We start from the raw sequence: 19,149 nt of genomic DNA, 5'->3' as shown, positions 1-19,149 counted from the left end.
AAAGACTAAGGTTGCAAATAAAAGTTCTAGTAAAAGTAAAGTTGGACTCTTTTAACATAGTCTCATTTGGAGTTGTGCAGTACTTTATGAAAACGTTTTAAGATATATTTCCATTTTTTTTCTTACTTTAAAATAGATATATTTAAGTCCCTTTTTAATAAATCAGCAAAATAAAGAGTTTCAAATTCAGTCAAACAGAAGTAATGGAGTGTGCTTCTAAGGTGGCTAGACTTTGTGAATTTTTCAATTTTTATATATAGAAAGAACAAACATCAAAATACGAGAATATCCTCTTGAGAAGACAGAAGACATATACTTAAAAAAAGCAAAGAAAGAAAGGCTAAGGCTGTTCAGTAATCTTTGGTGTATTCTTGATGAAAATTCATGATTCAGCTAGATGTAGATTCTTTATATAACCCTGGGTTGCTGCTGAATGGCTCAGTCTTACCCATATTGTTTTTGTAAGTGATCTTGTGTTTGAAAGCAGAATGAAGGAAGGTTGTAGCATCTCAGTGTTTCTGCAATTAATTTTTTTCCTTTATTGGTCACTATCAGGTTATTTATATGTAAACAACTGGAAAAAGTTTAGAAAGAGTTTTGCAGAGAGAATCATCTCCATACATAACTCACCAAGTTTACCCTTTGCTTTTGGAGTCTACAATGAAATCATAGTGATAAGCAGCTGAAGTAGGAAAAATAGCTCAGTGTTTCTTAAAATAAAATTAATTATCTAAAAAAAGAAATTATACTTTAGATAATACTTTTGATACAGCAAATAGTACCTCAGAGATAAGTAGATTTTTTCATTCTTAAGAGCTTGGGTATCCATTATCTTGACCCCTTTCTTAATGTATGCATGTTCTCAAAAATTGAGCAGTGCTGTTTTGGCCTCTTCTCTTCCAAATTTAATCTTGGAAGTTGATTTGAGGAGGAAAAAAAACGACAGCAGACATTTACTATTGACAAAACTCTTATCTGCTACACTGTTTCACTTCAATATCTTCATATTCTATCATGTGAGGGAGCTTCAGACTGTTTAGTAAACTGTGGGGTGTTGGATCATTAAAACAAGGACATCATTGTTTTAGGGTTTAAAGAAGGATAACATTGTTGTGAAACAAATGAGAGAGACCTCAAATGAGAAAGACCTTGTAGCTTGTGATGGTTTGGAAAATTTGAATACCTTAGAGCTGGTATTACTTTAGAAATTAATGTATAAATGTCCTTTGACCTGTCAAAGTATAGGATCAATTTTGTCGCTACTGGCCTTAGCATTTTAATTTTCCTTGGGGTAGTGGCATCTTAAAGTACTCGAGTTTTTTAAGGACAGTTTTTTTTGCATTTAAGGTTTACAGCTCGACCATTAGTGGAGACCATATTTGAAAGGGGAATGGCCACTTGTTTTGCATATGGACAAACAGGCAGTGGGAAAACCCATGTAAGTAGTTCTTCTACAAATCAGCAATACTCTTTTTTTACATTACACACTTAGATGAGTTCTAATAAATAAGAAATATGTAAACTACAATTATGTGACTTTAATGGTGCTTTTCTTCTTTTCCTTGCTTTTTTCTTTTAAATTTAGACTATGGGTGGTGACTTTTCAGGAAAGAACCAAGATTGTTCTAAAGGCATATATGCACTAGCAGGTGAGACTTCATTGATCAGTTGGCTTTGGGCAGACCAGTTGAGATCAATAAATTTTCTACTCTTTGTCATACAAATATAGCAGTTTACTTTCTTTGCATTGCAGTGGAGCTTTGGTAACATCAAAAGTTGTCCCTAGATATGTTTCCTTTACACACCAATGTAAATATAGATTACTTAACTAAGATGCACTAACAGATTATTTAAGTTTATCATTTTGGGGTCTTCTGCATCTTCCAGTGTAATGTGGCAGTTTAGATTGTGTTGTTTTAGGCTTGGTTGACTGACTCTATTTGTCATTCTTGCAAAATATGAGGTGCTGTAAAATAGACTGTTACACATGAATGACTCTTCACTAAATGAAAACACATGATGAGGTTTCTTTTTATTCTGGAAATGTATTCACAGCTCGAGATGTCTTTTTAATGCTAAAGAAGCCAAACTATAAGAAGTTAGAACTTCAAGTGTATGCAACGTTTTTTGAGATCTACAGTGGTAAGGTAATTACCTGATCTTTTTCTGAGAAAGAAGGAGTTTTTCAAACTTTTGACAAAATTTTGAGCTTGTCACATAAAAGAATTTTCCCTCTTTGTCTTAAAAGCTGTATTTCAAGGGAATTTTACATTTTTCTTCCAATCACGTATTTCCATGGAATGTTTTGCGTTATTTGAAATGGAATTTGAAAGAGGATTTTTTTTAAAGCTCCTCTTTTAAGTGTTCTGTTTTCCTCCTTTCTTAAGGTTTTTGACTTGTTGAACCGGAAGACAAAATTAAGAGTGTTAGAAGATGGTAAACAGCAAGTCCAGGTGGTGGGATTACAGGAGCGAGAAGTCAAATGTGTTGAAGATGTTCTTAAGCTTATTGAAGTAGGCAACAGCTGCAGGTATCTTCTATAGCTTGCACCGGTTTTTCATAGTACATTAAAAAATCAGAACAAGATTTTTTGGGGTGTATTTCTAGTGATGCCTTTCCATATTCAAGTAATTTTTTTGATGTTGTTGTCTGCAAGTAAAGAATCTACCTATGTTTTAAATAGAGATGTTTAGAGTTTCTCTGTCTCCTAGAGAGAAATAACTGATTGTTCAAGAGGATGTGAATTGCATGCATTATGTAAGCAGCTTACTGACTTAAATTCACATAATTTAAAAACTGGAATACTGCCAGGTTCTTCATCTGTAAAAGGCCTTGATGCATACTGGCAGAGGTTAAGCACAATTTTTTTTTTTTAAGACTTCAGCTTCGTTGTTTTTAAAATTAGCCTTGAGCATAGACTGCTGCATGATCAGATAAAAATGCCATCAGCATTTTTTATGTAAGCTCTCTGATAATCTGTAATATGTGAAGATCTGATTTTAAAAGGGAGGCAAAATGTTACTAATCTTCCATTTCCATTCAAAGAGATGGAAGAAGAGGCATAATTGTACTATGTACATCCAAATATTAGTGTTCTATGTCTAGTGTTCACAAGAGTGCTAGACATTCTGTCAGCCTGTAAGAAAATAAAGGAATGTGCCCTGAAAACCTATCATTGTGAGGTTAGTGTTTAACATGTGTGGTCCTCTACTGGTTAACGTCTTTCTCTGCTTGTCTGTTGTTTAAAGGACATCTGGCCAGACATCTGCAAATGCACACTCATCTCGAAGCCACGCAGTGTTTCAGATTATTCTCAGAAGGAAAGGGAAGTTGCATGGTAAATTTTCTCTGATTGATTTGGCTGGCAATGAAAGAGGAGCAGATACTTCGAGTGCAGATAGGCAGACGCGACTGGAAGGTGCAGAAATTAACAAGAGCCTTTTAGCTCTCAAGGTAACTGATATGTTTCTATTGCCTTGGAGTAGGTGGAAGCCTACATATAATAGCAATGACAAGTAAAGTTAGTGTTTTTGCAGGCTTTGCTTGTCTACATTGTCTATTGATATGACAGGTACAAACCAATTTAGTAATTTTTCCTCTACATGCATGAGGGAACACTTAGTAAGTCCCAAGTAGAAACAATGCAGAAACATTGTGCTATCAACTTAAATGTAGTTTTTGTAAAATAAAATCAAAACACCCCAGCAAAACCAGCCTACCAACCAAGTGAAAAACAAAACCAAACCCCTAAACAAAGAAAACACCCCAAAAAACCAAGTTCTCTAAAAGTCTCCAGTGGTTGAATTTGTAGACATTTCTGATGCATACCTAAAATGGGAAGGCAAATTATTTACTTTGGTACTCAGAGTATGACATACTAACAGGAAGTACTCTTACTGATCTCACTATTTATTTTTTTAATTAAAAAATAATACTACACTGACAACATATTTGCTGCTATTAATATATTGACTAAAGCAAAACAACAGCAGCCTGTCCAGAAAAAACTAGCAAATAATTAAAATAAACCTTGAAATGTGAAATCCATTTTTGCCAACCCTTCTTCATAGCAAATTGTCTGATACAGTCACTTTACAGATTTTCATACATCCCATTCATATAAACAGAAGAAATACTGAATATAAAGAAATACTACTTAAATATTAATCTGCCTTTTTTGTTTGATGTTTTATAGTGATTAAAAGAGGCTCAGTCTAAATAGGGGAAGTAATTTTTTTATTTCAAACTGGAGAAATGGTAGTTTTTGAGTGCCTTAGAATTTGTCTCTGGTTTTGGTTAGTTTTGCTTAGGTTTACTACTCTCAGCACCAACACTGGTTTTATATAAAAAATCTGAACCCCAAGATCTGTGTGGTTACCTTTTTATTCCCAGTACACACGTGGGACGAGACTGGTATCTGACTACATAGAACTCACAACACACGATAAAATTGTAATGTATAATGTATCATTACAAAATTCTATGGCATGTTGAAAAACTGGAAGCAGCAGTTCCAAAACTTTTGCTTTTAACAGCCTATTCTGCTTTAACGTCAGAGTAAGCATTGTTGGCACCATTGGGTTGATGCTACTACTCATTTCCAAGTGAAACTGAATAAAGCTATTTTGTTTGGGGGGTTTGGTTTGAGGGTTTTTTTTTTTTTCAGTTTATTTATTTTGTACCGGATAGTGCTCATACAATGTATTTGGTTAATTTTTATATAACTTGTCTTTTTAATTATAGCAAAAAGTTCTGCTGCTGTACTAGTGATTTTCATCAAAATTATTTGGGGAAGGGGAAATAAAAATAAATATACATCTTGCAGCAGTCTAAAAGGTGATACAAAACCATAAATGTTTCTCAATTACATTTTTGCCATTTTTCATCTATCCCAAAAACGTTATACAACCTTTGCCATTTGTGTTTAGAAGCCATGAAGTTATTTTCAAGTTCCAGTTAAACTAATATATTCTGACAAAGTGGTCTTTGTTGATAATCCAAGATTTGCTCTTTCCATCTGGATATCAGTCCTGTCTTAACCTGTTCAGGATTTTGGCACCGGAATTTATTTCTGTAATGTCTCTACATGGGAGTAGTGTTGTGTCATTTTGTTACCTGGTTTTCAGAAATGTAATGAAAACTGAACGTAGCTTAAAACTCTGTTACAAATTTAGACACTGGTGGTGTTCTTCTATAATCTTTTACTAGTTAGGAGATAATCCAATTCTAATTTTTCAGGAGTAAGGAAACTAGGTGTTATTATAGTAAATTAAAATTCAAAACATGGTGATTGCCATATCAGTAATTCAATATAGAATATGTCTGCAGCTGGAGGATTAGTTGAACTTCTGTAGAATTATTAATGTAAGACAAAGGCCTATTCCATCTATTAATGCAGCTAAAAGCAAAAAAGCTCTGATTTGAAATACATTTGAAGTTTGGTTGGCTGTAGAAGTTCTGTGTGTAGATACTTTAAAAGTGCACCAAGGAAGCCTTGCATCTGAAGAGATGTCTGTTAAGGAACACGCAGAGTCTGGAATTAACAGTCAAAATATTATGATTGCAACAATACAAAAATCTAAAATTAAAAGTTCTTTGCATAGGAATAACTTATTAGACAGTATTAGAGTGCTGAGTGGACAGAAGTGATGGTTAGAGTAATGGTGTCTTGGTGTCAGTAAGTTGTACTTAGTTGCTGCTGTATCTTCTGTAGTAATTTCGTAATATTTACCTCTATGCAGTATTGCTCACTGGAACCCAATCAGTTGCAAATATTAGTGTAGCCCCTTGCCTCTGGGCACGGAAGAGAAGATCTTATCCCTGTTTCTTCACATAAAGACTATTTTAAAACGGGGAGCGACCTAATGTTTCCAGGTTTCTTCCAATGCTAAGTAGAGAGCTTGCTTCCAGTAGAGAGCTATGCCTACTTCGTTTGTGACCTGTAGAACTTTCAGAAAGTTTGTTTTCTTCTAAGCTGGAAAGAAAGACAGTGGTAAAATCGGAGTTAAGGCCACTGCTTTTAACTGATGCAGTTAACCCATATCCCTGCCCACACTGTTGCTGCTGGCAGAGGTTGTAGCTCATTCAGGCTTTTGTAGCTGATAATCAGGAATAAATGTTAGCCTGAACATTTCACATCAACACTGTTTAGTTGTGTTGTTGGGTACAATGGGTGTAAACAATTTGGATGACAGCTTTTAGGCTTCTAATCCTTTAAAAATTCTTTCCTCTGTACTGAGCTTAACCAGAAGTAGAACCCTAATGCTTATTGAATTCAAGCTTTTAGCAGTACATTTTAATGATATTTTTGGGGGAGTGCATCAGATAAGGCATGTATTTTCTGATTCTGAGTTGCATTTTTATCACCTTTATTTAACCCATGATAAAGAACCTCTTTGTTCTTTCAGGAGTGCATTAGAGCCTTAGGCCGAAATAAACCTCATACACCCTTCAGAGCAAGTAAACTTACTCAGGTGCTAAGAGATTCATTCATTGGAGAAAACTCACGTACCTGTATGGTAAGTTGATTTGGTTAATTGTTCTAACAATTACAAAGCAAAAAGACACTGCAAATTTAGGCTTTTATGTTTAAAATTGGTTGCATGCTACTGGTAGTGTGTTGGACTTACATTTATTTACTAACTCACATTATATGTGAAGGGGGGTTTCAAAAGAGACATTTCTCAATGATTTAAATTGAATATTAGGAGAAATTTCTTCACCAAAGGAGCTGTCAAGCATTGGAACCAGCTGCTTAGGGAAAGTGGTCTAGTCTCAATCCTCAGAGATCTTTAAAAGGTGCATAGATGTGGTAATTAGGGACATGCTCATGGGCTTCCTGGGGTTAATGGTGGGACTAAATTATTTTAGAAGTCTTTTCCAGCCCATATGATTCTATGATTATGTGATTTTAGATAACTTGTTTCCTTCTTACTTTTTTATTGACCTTTCTTATTGCTGGTTCTAGTTTTCTAGCTAGGCTGGCAGCTAGAGACACTTCTACCTTGAGAAGCTTGTTTGTTTTAGCAGTGTCTTAATTATAAAAGAGTCTTGGGTTTTTTTTGCAGAATTCTGGAAAAGAGAGTGTAGACTGGAAATAGTGATGAGTTGTGGTTTTTAAATGACAAAGATTAAACTAAAAGTTGGTATTAAGCTCATCAGAGTATGCTTCATGCTGTTGAAAAGGAAGTTGTTGGAATAGATGGCATTAATAACTGTTGTAAATACATTAAAAATATATAAGAATATATAAATGTATAAAATAGAATATTAATCAAAATTATTGTAAATATTATAAATTATTAACTATTATAAATATTAAAGTATATATACTTATGTAAATAATTGTTGAATAGCTGTAAATGTGCATTTGTGCCAGTCTGAAAAACAAAATTCTTCTGAAAGGACAGATAAAAGTCCTGATGCCCAATTGTTTTATTTGTGTGTCTGTGACATTTCTCTTTATAAGAATGTGAACTCTCTGCAGTACATACTGATTACAGGCTTATTTGTGTTGGTTACTTTTTACAGGCTCCTTTGAATTAATTAGTCTAGAGCCTAGAGAAGTCTGCAGGCCATAATGTGTAAACCATGGTCTTAGGAAAGCTTGGTCTTCCCTTTAGCTGTTAGGTATGGTTCAAATACAAAAACGGTGGTAAAATAATGTTTTTATTAACTTTTTTCCCTTCAGTTCTCTAACGAAACAACAGGATAGTTTGCTTTCCCACTGAGACATAGCTGACCAAGCTGAAGATGTCCCTGCTCACTACATAGGGGTTGAACTACATGACCTTTAGAAGTCTCTTCTGGCTCAAATCATTGTATGACTCTGTAACTTCATGAACCCCATGCAGGATTAGATAGCTAGATGGTGCAATTCTAGCATGTGTATCCACACTGCTGAAGGAGGTTTGAAAAATTAGCCTGTTGGAAGTTACTCTCTGCACATCAAATAATTAACCTTTGTGAATATTTCATGGAAGTTCTTAAATAATAAAAATAATCCCCTCTGAAAGTGGAAATATGCTTGAACTATTTTTTTTTTATTTTCTCATTCACATAACTGCAGTTCACAATTAAGCTTAAGAAACCTCGTTGAGGATAAGATACTGCCTTCAAATTAATTCTTCTGCTATTTTTCTTAACAGTAGTACCACGTGTGACATACTGGTTTTAGTGTTTGTTTACATGAATTTTTAAATTAAGAATGTAATCAGCAGAGTTTCATATTAAGATACTGTCATGGTTTAACCCCCAGCCAGCAATGGGGGTTATTACTAAGGTCAACAAGAGAGATTTTGTCCACTCTTCAAATGTGCTGTTTGAATAACACGTTTTTAACTATGTGGTGCTTTTCAATATGGAATGCATATAAAATGATGTAGTAAAATCTTGTGATTTTTAACTTACCAAACGATCCCTGAAATAATAAAATGTATGTTTTCCATTTGCTTTCTGATATATGAATCCGTAAGGAGGATATATGAGTAAAACTCATTGGCTGGTTTCTACACTTCATTTTTATGTGATTTTTCCTTTTATTATTAATGGATATGTTGCAGTTGTAAAAGTTACATCTTTAGGGATGGAGTATTCTCTCTGTATATAATATTAAACTATGGTTTGGAAACTCTTTGTTTTTTCAAATTTGTTCAGAAAAATATTTTGAAAGCTCATAAAGTTTTGAAACTTCATAATGTGGAGGGTTACGACTAGGATTTGCTTCCTTCAAAAGAAATCCAGAGACTTACAATCAGCATAAATATTTTTTTTAATTTTATCAGTCATTGCAGTTTTACTGTTCTTGTCAAAATAGTTTGAGAAACCATTTAAAGTTTTTGAAGAGTTGCATTGTAGGATAATGGATTGTCATTTGAAAGTTGAGTTGCAGTGTGACTACATAAAATAGTCTCATTTTTTTAACCAGTGCTGCTCCTGGACATGTTGCATCCTTTGTGTGCTGCAGTCACAGCTGAAGTGGTCAGACCCCTCAGCCCTCCAGTGTGGGAGTGGGAATCTGCAGACTTCCATGTCCCAGCAGGGCCATTGATCGCATTGTGATGGCTTACAAGCAGTGTAGGCCTATTAGTTCAAAATAGGAAGAATGATTATTGCAGATCTTAAAGATGCTCCTGTCCCTAAGTAGTGTAGCTTCTTCCATCCTCATTTGAAATTAGGAACAAGAAAGTGAGCAACAGAGAGGTCTGAGTCCTCCTATCCTGCCTGGACTGGCTTTGTTGGGGCCTGAGGAGAGGTCATACACAAGACTTGTGCGCAAGTTCATGTGTCCTGAACAGGATATTCACACAGACCAAGGCATCTACAATGGCACTTCTCTAGAGCAGCTGTACCTTATTCTCTTTAAAGTGTTGGAGTAGTCTCCTAGTGTTACAGCAGTGGTAGTAAATAGGTAAAACCAAAGCCACAAAGACAAAGCAAAGGAAATCATGGAATTAATTCAGCACTTCCAATTGTCAGGATAGTTCAGTTGTCCCTAGGCTGTATCACGTGTAACAATGACTTGGGAAGCCAAATACCATCTATCTAAATGTCACTGTCTGTGGCATGCTCTGAACATGAAACTGGTGGAAGAGATGTATGCATTTTTCACATTATTTCAGTTTGGAGGTGTTTTAGGAAATTTTAGATTTTTGTTAATTAGCACACAGAACAAGAGACATGCAGCTGTGTGATCTCGAATTTAAGATTGTTGTTTTCCTTCGTAATTGATGTATACCAGTATTAGAGTTATAGACTTAGATCTGTATGATCACTTCCACCGTATAGTTTTCCTCTCTCTCCAGAAGGAGAAATTCCTCTTGGGATGTATACCTCTGCTTTTATACAGAAGTGTCAGCAGCAGGATGAAAGAGAAGACAGGGACTATTTAATCACCATCAGTTTCAGTCTCCTGAGTCTATGATGGCACAAAAACGTTAGTGTGTAGGATCATAGAAGTATTTGTTCTGGGCAGAGCCTTTATGACTGCTTAGGGAAGAAAGTGGGTGGAAAAATTGGACTACTGAGAGAAACTAGGAGAAATAATGATCCCACTTTTCCTAATCACAGTTTTAATTTTTGCTGATTTCAGGTAAGATGGTGCTATCTTCAGGGTAGTTAATTTAACTGGAAAAAGAAAGACCTTTACATTCCAGATAGGTCTCATGAAAGATTTGCCATCAAGTACTGTTTACAGATAGTTTCTAATTGAGAAAAAATATATCTCTACTTAGGAAAATAGTTAAGCTTATCTTTACTACTATCAAGTTCATTTCTGATGTGGCCAAAATCAGCATAGAATCTCCTTGAACAGAGGAGAGGCTCAAAGAATACATAAAAAAATAATGTGGTAATTGTTTGTAGGCTATATTAGACTTAAGGTCTCCTCAGTTGTCTATTTTCTTTTTTGAGGAGTGTGTTTTTTAAGTTACAATTTCACATTTGCACAGTATGTTACCAAGATGGTTGGGGGAAAAAAAAAATTGAATTTCTATGAATTCTTGGTGTTCCTTGTAGGGTTAAAAAAATTAAATTGAAGCTTTCACTAGACATCTAGTGTGTCCCTGAGATGTCGTTGTATAAGGACAGCTGTACATAGCAGACATTTTTTGTAGAAGATCAGAAATGAAGCCGGAGATGAAATAATATATACATTTAAATTTATCTACCCTTTCGTCTGTATAAAGTGATTTGCTAATGTGTGGCTTGTTTTCTCCAGATTGCTACGATTTCTCCAGGGATGGCATCATGTGAAAACACTCTAAATACATTGAGATACGCAAATAGGTATGAAAAACATTATTTCTTAAAACTGTACTGGCTGTTGATGACTGACATTTGAAACAGTGCTGTTCCATGATGTATGATTATTTTAGCTACTTGAAGAATTCAGTGGTAGTTGTGTTTCTTAATAAAATTAAAACCAATTTACTGATCCAGGCTCATATTCAAGTTAAATTGTCACTTTGTACAACCACTACAAAAGAATCTACTAAAACTGAATGTATGCCATTAGCCAGAGATGGATAATATGGATTGCAAGTTATGTAGGACATCCTATTATTAGTTTTGCCCTTTGAAAGGCCATCTTTTGCATTAGGGATAGTTGGTGTTCATGAAGATTCCCTGGAGTGTTGGCTAAATACCTTTCTGTGACGTGATTTCTTTTCCCCACCCCTTTTGTGGAATTGTGTGCAGTTGCCAGTCTGTATTATATATACATATAAAATTTCATGCTTCCCAAATTCAAGCAAATATCTGAGAACACTAAGTAAAGGCTTAAAAAGGCAGAAAATCCTTTTATGATCGCTGTGGAGAAATTAGCACCTCCAGAGGCAGATGCATCACTGGAGACCTGTACTGCTGTAAAAAAGTGTTCAACTCTCTCCAGTGAGTGTGTGAATGGAGCCCTCACCTGCTGCAGTTCTCCTGTGTTTAAAGTCTGTGGAGATGGTGCAGTCAGGTCCTGTGTGTCCCTGCAGCCAGACCTGTGACTCAGAGATGCCCCACGCTTTCCTGCCAAGGACAAAGGTGGCAGACAGCCTCTGGACCATCAGAAGCCCTGGCTTTGTCAGAAGAGGCGGCCACCATCTGTGGGTCTGTTTGCCCAGTGAGTGGTCAGGCTGAACCACAACTTCTTCTGCTTGTCAAGGCACAAAGGCATGCTAGGGAGGCTTACTGCCTGCTTGCCTCTGTCTCGAAATGTCCTTGTGTCTGGGTTAATGGAGCTGGTAGTAAACCTGCCTGGCTTGGACCAGCCTGTCTCATTTCCTCCCTGAAGAGAATGAGGCATCTACTCCTCTGCTTACAGTAACATGATGCAGGACCTTGCACATTCAAGACTTGTTGGAACTTCTACCCCTTATAATCCCTTATACAACTTAGATTACTGAAGTGACTCTGTAAAAAGTCACTACAAAACAAACAAGCTCCTCTTTCTAGTGTACCAAATAGTTGTACTGAAACTGTTTCAGTACAGACTTGATATGGAGTATTCACCAGTCACTGTAATGTTGCTTCTTGTGTTTTGTATAGATTTTTTTTTTCTAAAAATACATAATATTCATTGTAGTTAGTTTTAGGTGCTGGACACTAGTGTGTGGACAGTGACCACAGGAGGTGAAATAGAATTTATGCTTTTGTATATTGATATTTTAAAAGGAGTGATTTAGTGGAATATTGAATGTAGACCAAATCATATTAACCATACAAAATGAAATCTGGAATTACTCTTCTCAAAACACTGCTGTTATAGTCTCCTGCAAATTAGCAGCACTGGTTTTGTTCAGTTTTGCTAGTGATCTGAACTGTTTGCAGAGAGTTTAAAGATGTTGAAACACTTGTGTTATAAAAAATGATTTTGTAGTTAAACAATTAAAGAAGTATGCTAAACAAAGAGTTGTCATTTTAACTGTGTTTATGAGAACATTTTCTTTTAATTTGCCACTGTATTTTGCTGCTGCAGAGTAAAGGAATTTGGAATTAGTCCTTCGGACATTCCCTTCTCACAGGGTAGTGGCAGTCGCTCTGATCTCTCTCCTTCCTATGAGTATGACGACTTTTCTCCTTCAAACACCAGGTCGACTTCATTCTATACATGGAACTTTATTTTTAAGTTTTCTTTTTGGCTATGTAATTTTACAGACCAACCTTTCATTAGTCCCCTTGCCTTGAGTCACACATACTTTGTTTTAATTTTGGTTTGGCAGGTGATGGTTCTGCATGATATGCAATCATCTTCCCAGTATTTTGTTTACCCTCCTTAAACATCCACATTCTGTATCCAGGCTTGCTAGTTCCCTTCATACATTTAAAAAAATAGAAATGGTGATGTCACCTTTGTACATTTAATGGACCAAATCTAACAATTCTGTGTTTAGGGTAACTTGAATATCTCTGAAAGGGAAAATTCTCTTAAATATATGTATACGTATGTTATTAAAGCTTTTCAGCGCTCTGAAGATAAATGAAAAATATTTTCTATTGTAGTAAATAAATGCTAGTTGAAAGAACATTTTTCCCTTAAAAGAAATTGAGAATATTTTCTAAACCTTGCTCACAGACTTCCATGCATCTTTTATAAATTTGATTTTAAATAAGCTTTTTTTTGACAGAATCATGGTCAGTCTTTAAACTACTTACATGCTGTGAGAGCCTAACATTTTATTAAAATATTTTCACCTTGGAAATTAGTGAAAGGATCTATTTATTCTCTGAAATGCTTGGTTGCGAGTTATTATTTTCTTCAGAATTTCTTGGTTCATTTGCTTATAACAGCAAGTGCAGAGCTGACTAACTTTTTTAAAGTGCAGCTGTATATAAAAAGAAAAAGAAATATTGTCAGGTCTAGGGTGCTAAATGTCCTTCTCTTTGAAATATCACCCATTGAGTTAATGTTGAGGGGTTTGAAATTTTTGCCCTCATAACTGTTAACAAATAGTAAGATTTCAATCAGAAAATACTTCTTGGTAGATTTACTTTAATTCACATGCAAGTAGTAAAAATGCAAGGGTCCATGCCTTTTAGGAACTGGACTAACATCTTTTTGTCACTGAAAGTACATTAAATTTGTGAAGCTGACATCACCATCTTCCTTATGAAATGAACTGATTGTGCATAAACCTGTAGAGCTTTACTTTTGGTTGTGACTCTTTTGCACAGGAGGTCACTAATTTTCAAATGGAACATTTTCTGCCCATAGGGTGAAGGAGCTGACAGTTGATCCTAGTGCTGCAGGAGATATCCGTTCCATTATACACCATACTCCCAATCAGATGGATGACTTGGAGACACAGTGGGGTGTGGGAAGCTCTCCTCAGAGGGATGATCTGAAACTGCTTTGTGAACAAAATGTGAGTGGTTTACAGAATTATATGGAAAGAGATGATGACATACAGTGGGCAGAACAAATCCAGATCGATAGCCTGTTAGTAAGATCTTAAACACATAGAGCATACCTCTTCACCTTTTCTGTTTATGGTATTACACTCATTTCCTTACAAAGACAATGTTTCTTGATTGGTTTCTTTATCTTCCCTGCTGCCTAGGGCTTTTAATGTCTGTCATGTATTTTTTCCACGATAGCATCACATTTTTTAGGCAGTTGGAAGTATCCTAAAACTCACCTGTTTTATTTAACCCTTTCTGGTTTTGAGCATTATTTTCCCTGCATGCAAACCTCATTTCAGTTGAGTTTGCCTTTCCCTGCATGTGGAAATCTGGCTACCCATCCTGGTTTTCCTAGGGTGAAACCCCAATAAACTGTTTGGCATGACAGCCACATGATGTTCCCAGTATGTCTCCCTGGGCTGGAAGAGTAGGGAGCTGAGAGATGTCTTCTGAAGGGCATTCTCCCTCATTGCTGATTATCAGCTTTAGTCTTGGTCCTTAAATTTCAAAAGGGATTAAAACTCTATTTGTGAAAATGCCCATGAAAAATAGAAAGGAAAAATCCTTACAATCCTAACATTTCTCACAAGACTCTCAGTTTGGTCAGTCATCTCTTTGCGATATCTGTGGTATGTCTCACTTTAATAAATTACATTTTTTTCCAGGACTCTGTTTCATAAGAACATAGTAGTGATTCCTAGAGCTTCCTATTGGATGTTCCTTACAACCAGATATCCCATCATATCTCTTGTTCATAGCACATGTCCTGCTAAACATTAATTCCAGCCTACAGTACTTTTCTATTGCTGACTATTCATTTCTAAAGAAGCCTTCTTTAGAAGGCTTCAGTTTGTAAATCGATGTGTGCCTTCTTTTAATTTATCAGTCCGTAGGTACATTTTAGATTTCTCCCTTTCCATTTATTTAACTTTTTTTCCCAAAGGTTTAATTTAATTTTGATTTCCTGGAATCTCTTGAATGTAATTGCTGTTCTCTTTTTTTGGAAAGTTTTTTCCTGTCTGTTGCAGCATGCACAACAAAAAGCCCTGACAGAAACCTGAAGTTTTCTGTGGGCATTAAAATCTGTTAAGAATTATAATTTTTCCCTTGAGACTTCTTATTCCCATTATTTTAACTTGTTATTTTTATGTGGAATAATCTGATTACTGGTATTTGCTAGTATTAGTGACTGGAAATTTTTGGTGAATATATTTAATTCTGTAAATATTTTGAATTTATTGCCCCTTCTGTTCATTCCTGGAGATTTTCTTAATACTGCTTAGGAATATTCTATTCTAGTAAATTCTATTTGTGACAGTTTTGCCTTCTGCATAATTTTTTTCATGTTCTGTGATGAAATGGGTCACATTCAACATTTTTCTGTAGCCACAGTTCTTTCCAGGCTAACAAGGTTAACTGCTGTTTTTAGGAAGAAGAAGTTTCTCCACAGTTGTTTAGTTTCCATGAAGCTGTGTCACAAATGGTAGAAATGGAAGAGCAAGTAGTAGAAGACCACAGGACTGTGTTCCAGGTAAAAGATGGACCTCCACTTTGTTTTATCGTAATTCGGGAATCCAGGTTTTCCTAATGAAAGTGCATGCTCTTGAAGATGGAGGAGCATCTGATCCGTAGTCATTCTGTCTGTCAAAGATACCTAAACTGATTTATTATGTTAAGCTGATTGTATCAAACAAACAGAAACAGATTCTGTAACACCCAGTCTTTGTCCCTATGATTTCTGTGTCATTCCAGAAATTAGTAAAATTTTCCTTTGATGGCCTGATAATTAATAGTTATGTGTCTGTTGGTGTCACTTCTGTTTGGTCGTCTTCCTCCAAGTATTGTGTCTGAATCTGAGTATTCTTTTGTGACATCTCCCTCTGAGATCAGAAGAGGGACATGTATTTCAAACTGCCTATTTGATTCCATGTTACAGGTACATAAAGATTTCACTTGCTGTTAGTCAGGGCCTTTGGAAGCAATACTTCCCATGTTGAACTGGTCAGTGTTATGGAACCTTTTACACTCACAAAATCATGGCAATAAGTTACTTATTTTCAGAAGGAAATGTGGATTGCTTCTGTTCATAACCATAAAGCCTTTAGGCAAGCTGTCCGTTTGGCAAATCTATTCCTAGAGAACAGTAGCCTATAAAACCTGTAGGGAATACAAATTATCTCCTCAGCCTAGGTATCTAGCTTAGTGGGACATTCACAATAAAGCAAGATGCTAAATAAAACATCTTACAGCGGATGCAGAGGTCTAGTTATTATGGAACATTAGCCCTGAAGTAAAACATACAGAAGTGTGAAAGTCATGTGCCATATGCTGAGGCTATGTCCTAATGCGGCTTCTGGAGAGACAAGCTGCATTAGTTTAAGATGTAATTGCCTCTGTGTGTCCATCTGGCCTTCTGCTGGAGATTATTGCCCCTTCTGGCAGTCTCTGGGAGGAAATGTGTCCAAGCCTAAGGTCCCTTCATTCATAGCATGGCTTGTTTATGCTGTGTGTGTAGTTGGACTGCACTGATACAAAATCCATGGCTGTACTAGGCATCTTCTGTCAATGTTCTCCTGAAAGCAGCTGATACACAACATCCTTTCCTAACAAAAATGGCTAAAATACACCAGTGCAACTCAGAGTGCTCTATGTGTTCAGGAGTCTTTGTCTTCAATGTACAAGGTTATGTTAGGTGAGATGAATCTTACCCCAGTGTAAGCTCCATCTCTTCTGAAAGCCAAAAAACGGACAAGGGGTTTTGACTACATTTTCAGTTTTGCTTGGGCTATGGAGCACAGAGGGAAGGACTTCATCCTAATATGTCAAACCAAGCTTTCTAGTATGCCTAGAACTGTCAGCTGCTTTCTTTTTTATTTTAAACCAAAGCATTTCCAATGGGCTCAGTTCTTCTGATCACAATTTTGCATGGTTCTATAAAATTTAAACTCCTGGCTGCACTCTTCTTTCTGCAAGCTTTTTTTTTCCCCCTCTTATTTTTTTGTAATGCTCAGAGTGCAAAGATAAGCTTCTTTAACCAACCTTTATTGTATTCCTGTATGTGGATTTAGATCATATAATAGTGAGTTTAAAATAGGTATCCTTTTATACAGCTTCTCTCAAAACAGGGCAGAATTATCTTGGCTCCTTGAATGTAATAATGACTCTGTGACTATACAGTGGTAAGCAGCTCAAACTTAGAGCCTGACTTCTTGTCTAAGGGGAGACAAACATGACAAAATTCTGTTCCCTAAATTTCTCATCTTTACAACCATCTAATATTCTGAATTTGAAGACAACTGGGTAGCTGGGGTTTGCCTGTGATGATGTGACACTGAAATTAAAAAATAATGTAAAAAAAATGCAATTTTGCTGCATTAGTAATAAGGTTTCTTTTTTGGATTGAAATCTGGTTTACTGAGGTTGCTAGGCTGTACAATGTCTGCTAATTGTGTGAAAAAGTCTTAATCAGCTCTTGGTCTTGACATCTTGCTGATGTATTTTGTTGTATTTTTAAACTTTTATCTAGGAATCCATTAGATGGTTGGAAGTTGAAAAACTGCTTCTTGAGATGACAGAAGAAGTAGACTATGATGTGGATTCTTACGCTACCCAACTTGAAGCAATTCTAGAGCAAAAAATTGATATTCTGACTGAACTTAGAGGTAAGTTGCTTTTAATAATTTCTCTGTACATTATTAGCATATGCCATGGAGACTTGCAGTCAAAACAAGAAGGAAATAAAAAGTGGTTATATTCTAGGGTCTTTTTTCCCTGCTTATGCTGGCCTTCAGTGGAAGGAGCATTTCTTCTGCAGTCTAAGACCAAGTTCACATCTAAGATCAGTTCATCCTAATGTAAAGAAGGAGTCTGTGCTTTACCTCCAGGAAGTACAAACTGAGTCTTGCAACTTTTCTTTTTTTCAAAAACACTAAAGGAAAGTAAGAAAATCCAAACCAACTGTATGCAAAAGAACAGAAGGCCATGCAATGAGGAAAAAGCAGTAGGAACTCCCAGTCCCTGATGTTGTGTATTGTAGCAGGGAGCCTGCTGTCATTTTTAAGACTGCTTAAGAGTGCCATCAAGCTCTGAGTATTTTTTTTTGGTTTTTTTTTCTAACAGCCTTTGTTTGAATTTTGTCAGCTCATGTTTGTTGAAAAACAAACTGCAGCTAATTTAGTGCCCAAAATTAACTCTTGTCTTCCAAAATGAGCTTCTCAGTTGGTTATATCCTGGAGATTAATTTTCCTTTTCAGTTTTTGTTAACTGTTTAGACTCCAGGAGACATACTGCTCTACTGGCAGAAGCTCAGGGGTGGGTTGGGGGGCTCATGGAGCAGTTTTCTTATCTATGTTAAAAAACTGTAAGTTAAAATCTCACTTTTTACTCAGTCTGAGTATCTGCTTGGAATACAAGCAGATCAGATGTGGCCTGCTTGCCTCCTAAGCATGCTAGTTACACTTTTGCTAGGAATTAGAGTTTCCTTTTGTTTTTTATGGATGATGGCTTTTGGGACACCAGCAGTGAAAAAATGCAGTTTAGATGACTACCTGTTCTTCAAAAACGTAGAAGATACTGTTTTTGAGAAACCTGCTGGAGGTAAAATGCTAAGAGATCTTGCATCTTTACAACCAGCTTAATATAACTGTAGTTTCACAAGAGAAAACGTGTATTATGTTAAAAATGCTGTCTTGGTATCGTCTATGTTGTGCTCATGGCACGTAACGGTCACTGTGCAATTGTTCAGCCTTTACTTCTGTCACTGTGCAATATGATGACATATTACTGCCATCATTTTGGTTTCCTTCTTTCCATTCTTGGGCATATTACTGGGGAATAGAAGGGATAAGAATAGAAAAACAAGGATGCTACACTTCCTTAAGTTTCTCCCACTTTTACTGAATTACAATGAAACTAGTGAACAGTGCATTTTACTATTTACAATGAGTAAGTTCCAAAACTTATTCACAAATGTTTTTCACATTCATAAGAAAACAGAGGGAACTATAATTTACTATTCTGGGTTTTGGAATGTACTAGAAATGGCAGACTGTACTCTAAATATGATTTTGTATGTCCCTAAAAGTGGTTTGGAAGGTGCTGGGAAGGAATAGGATAGTGGTAGTATATACCTCCCTAGACTCTCTAAGATAGAAAGAGAATGGAAGTATGAAAAGTTCACATGTTGGGAATACAATCGTGCTGTTTACAAACCTATCCTGCCTAGAGACAGGGGTAGTATGCAAGAAGACACTAAGTTGCTAA

General features: G+C 35.9%; 1 protein-coding gene across 3 annotated transcripts in view; it reads left to right on the top strand.

Moving 5' to 3' along the window:
* KIF2A (kinesin family member 2A) overlaps nucleotides 1-19,149 on the top strand; it is a 57,703-nt gene that overhangs the window by 36,646 nt on the left and 1,908 nt on the right. For 2 of the 3 annotated variants that reach the window (XM_059491778.1, XM_059491777.1), the window contains exons 10-19: nucleotides 1,348-1,438; nucleotides 1,586-1,649; nucleotides 2,056-2,147; nucleotides 2,388-2,530; nucleotides 3,249-3,453; nucleotides 6,408-6,518; nucleotides 10,718-10,785; nucleotides 13,700-13,850; nucleotides 15,317-15,418; nucleotides 17,414-17,549. In XM_059491778.1, coding sequence (XP_059347761.1) covers nucleotides 1,348-1,438; nucleotides 1,586-1,649; nucleotides 2,056-2,147; nucleotides 2,388-2,530; nucleotides 3,249-3,453; nucleotides 6,408-6,518; nucleotides 10,718-10,785; nucleotides 13,700-13,850; nucleotides 15,317-15,418; nucleotides 17,414-17,549 — 1,163 coding nt within the window. Of the gene's footprint in view, nucleotides 1-1,347; nucleotides 1,439-1,585; nucleotides 1,650-2,055; nucleotides 2,148-2,387; nucleotides 2,531-3,248; nucleotides 3,454-6,407; nucleotides 6,519-10,717; nucleotides 10,786-12,463; nucleotides 12,578-13,699; nucleotides 13,851-15,316; nucleotides 15,419-17,413; nucleotides 17,550-19,149 lie in introns of all 3 variants that reach the window. The other variant, XM_059491776.1, reaches the window with a different exon arrangement.

Source organism: Ammospiza nelsoni, chromosome Z (genome assembly GCF_027579445.1).
Source record: "Ammospiza nelsoni isolate bAmmNel1 chromosome Z, bAmmNel1.pri, whole genome shotgun sequence".
NCBI classification, from domain to species: Eukaryota; Metazoa; Chordata; class Aves; order Passeriformes; family Passerellidae; genus Ammospiza; species Ammospiza nelsoni.
This window is presented reverse-complemented; position numbering and strand designations above follow the sequence as displayed.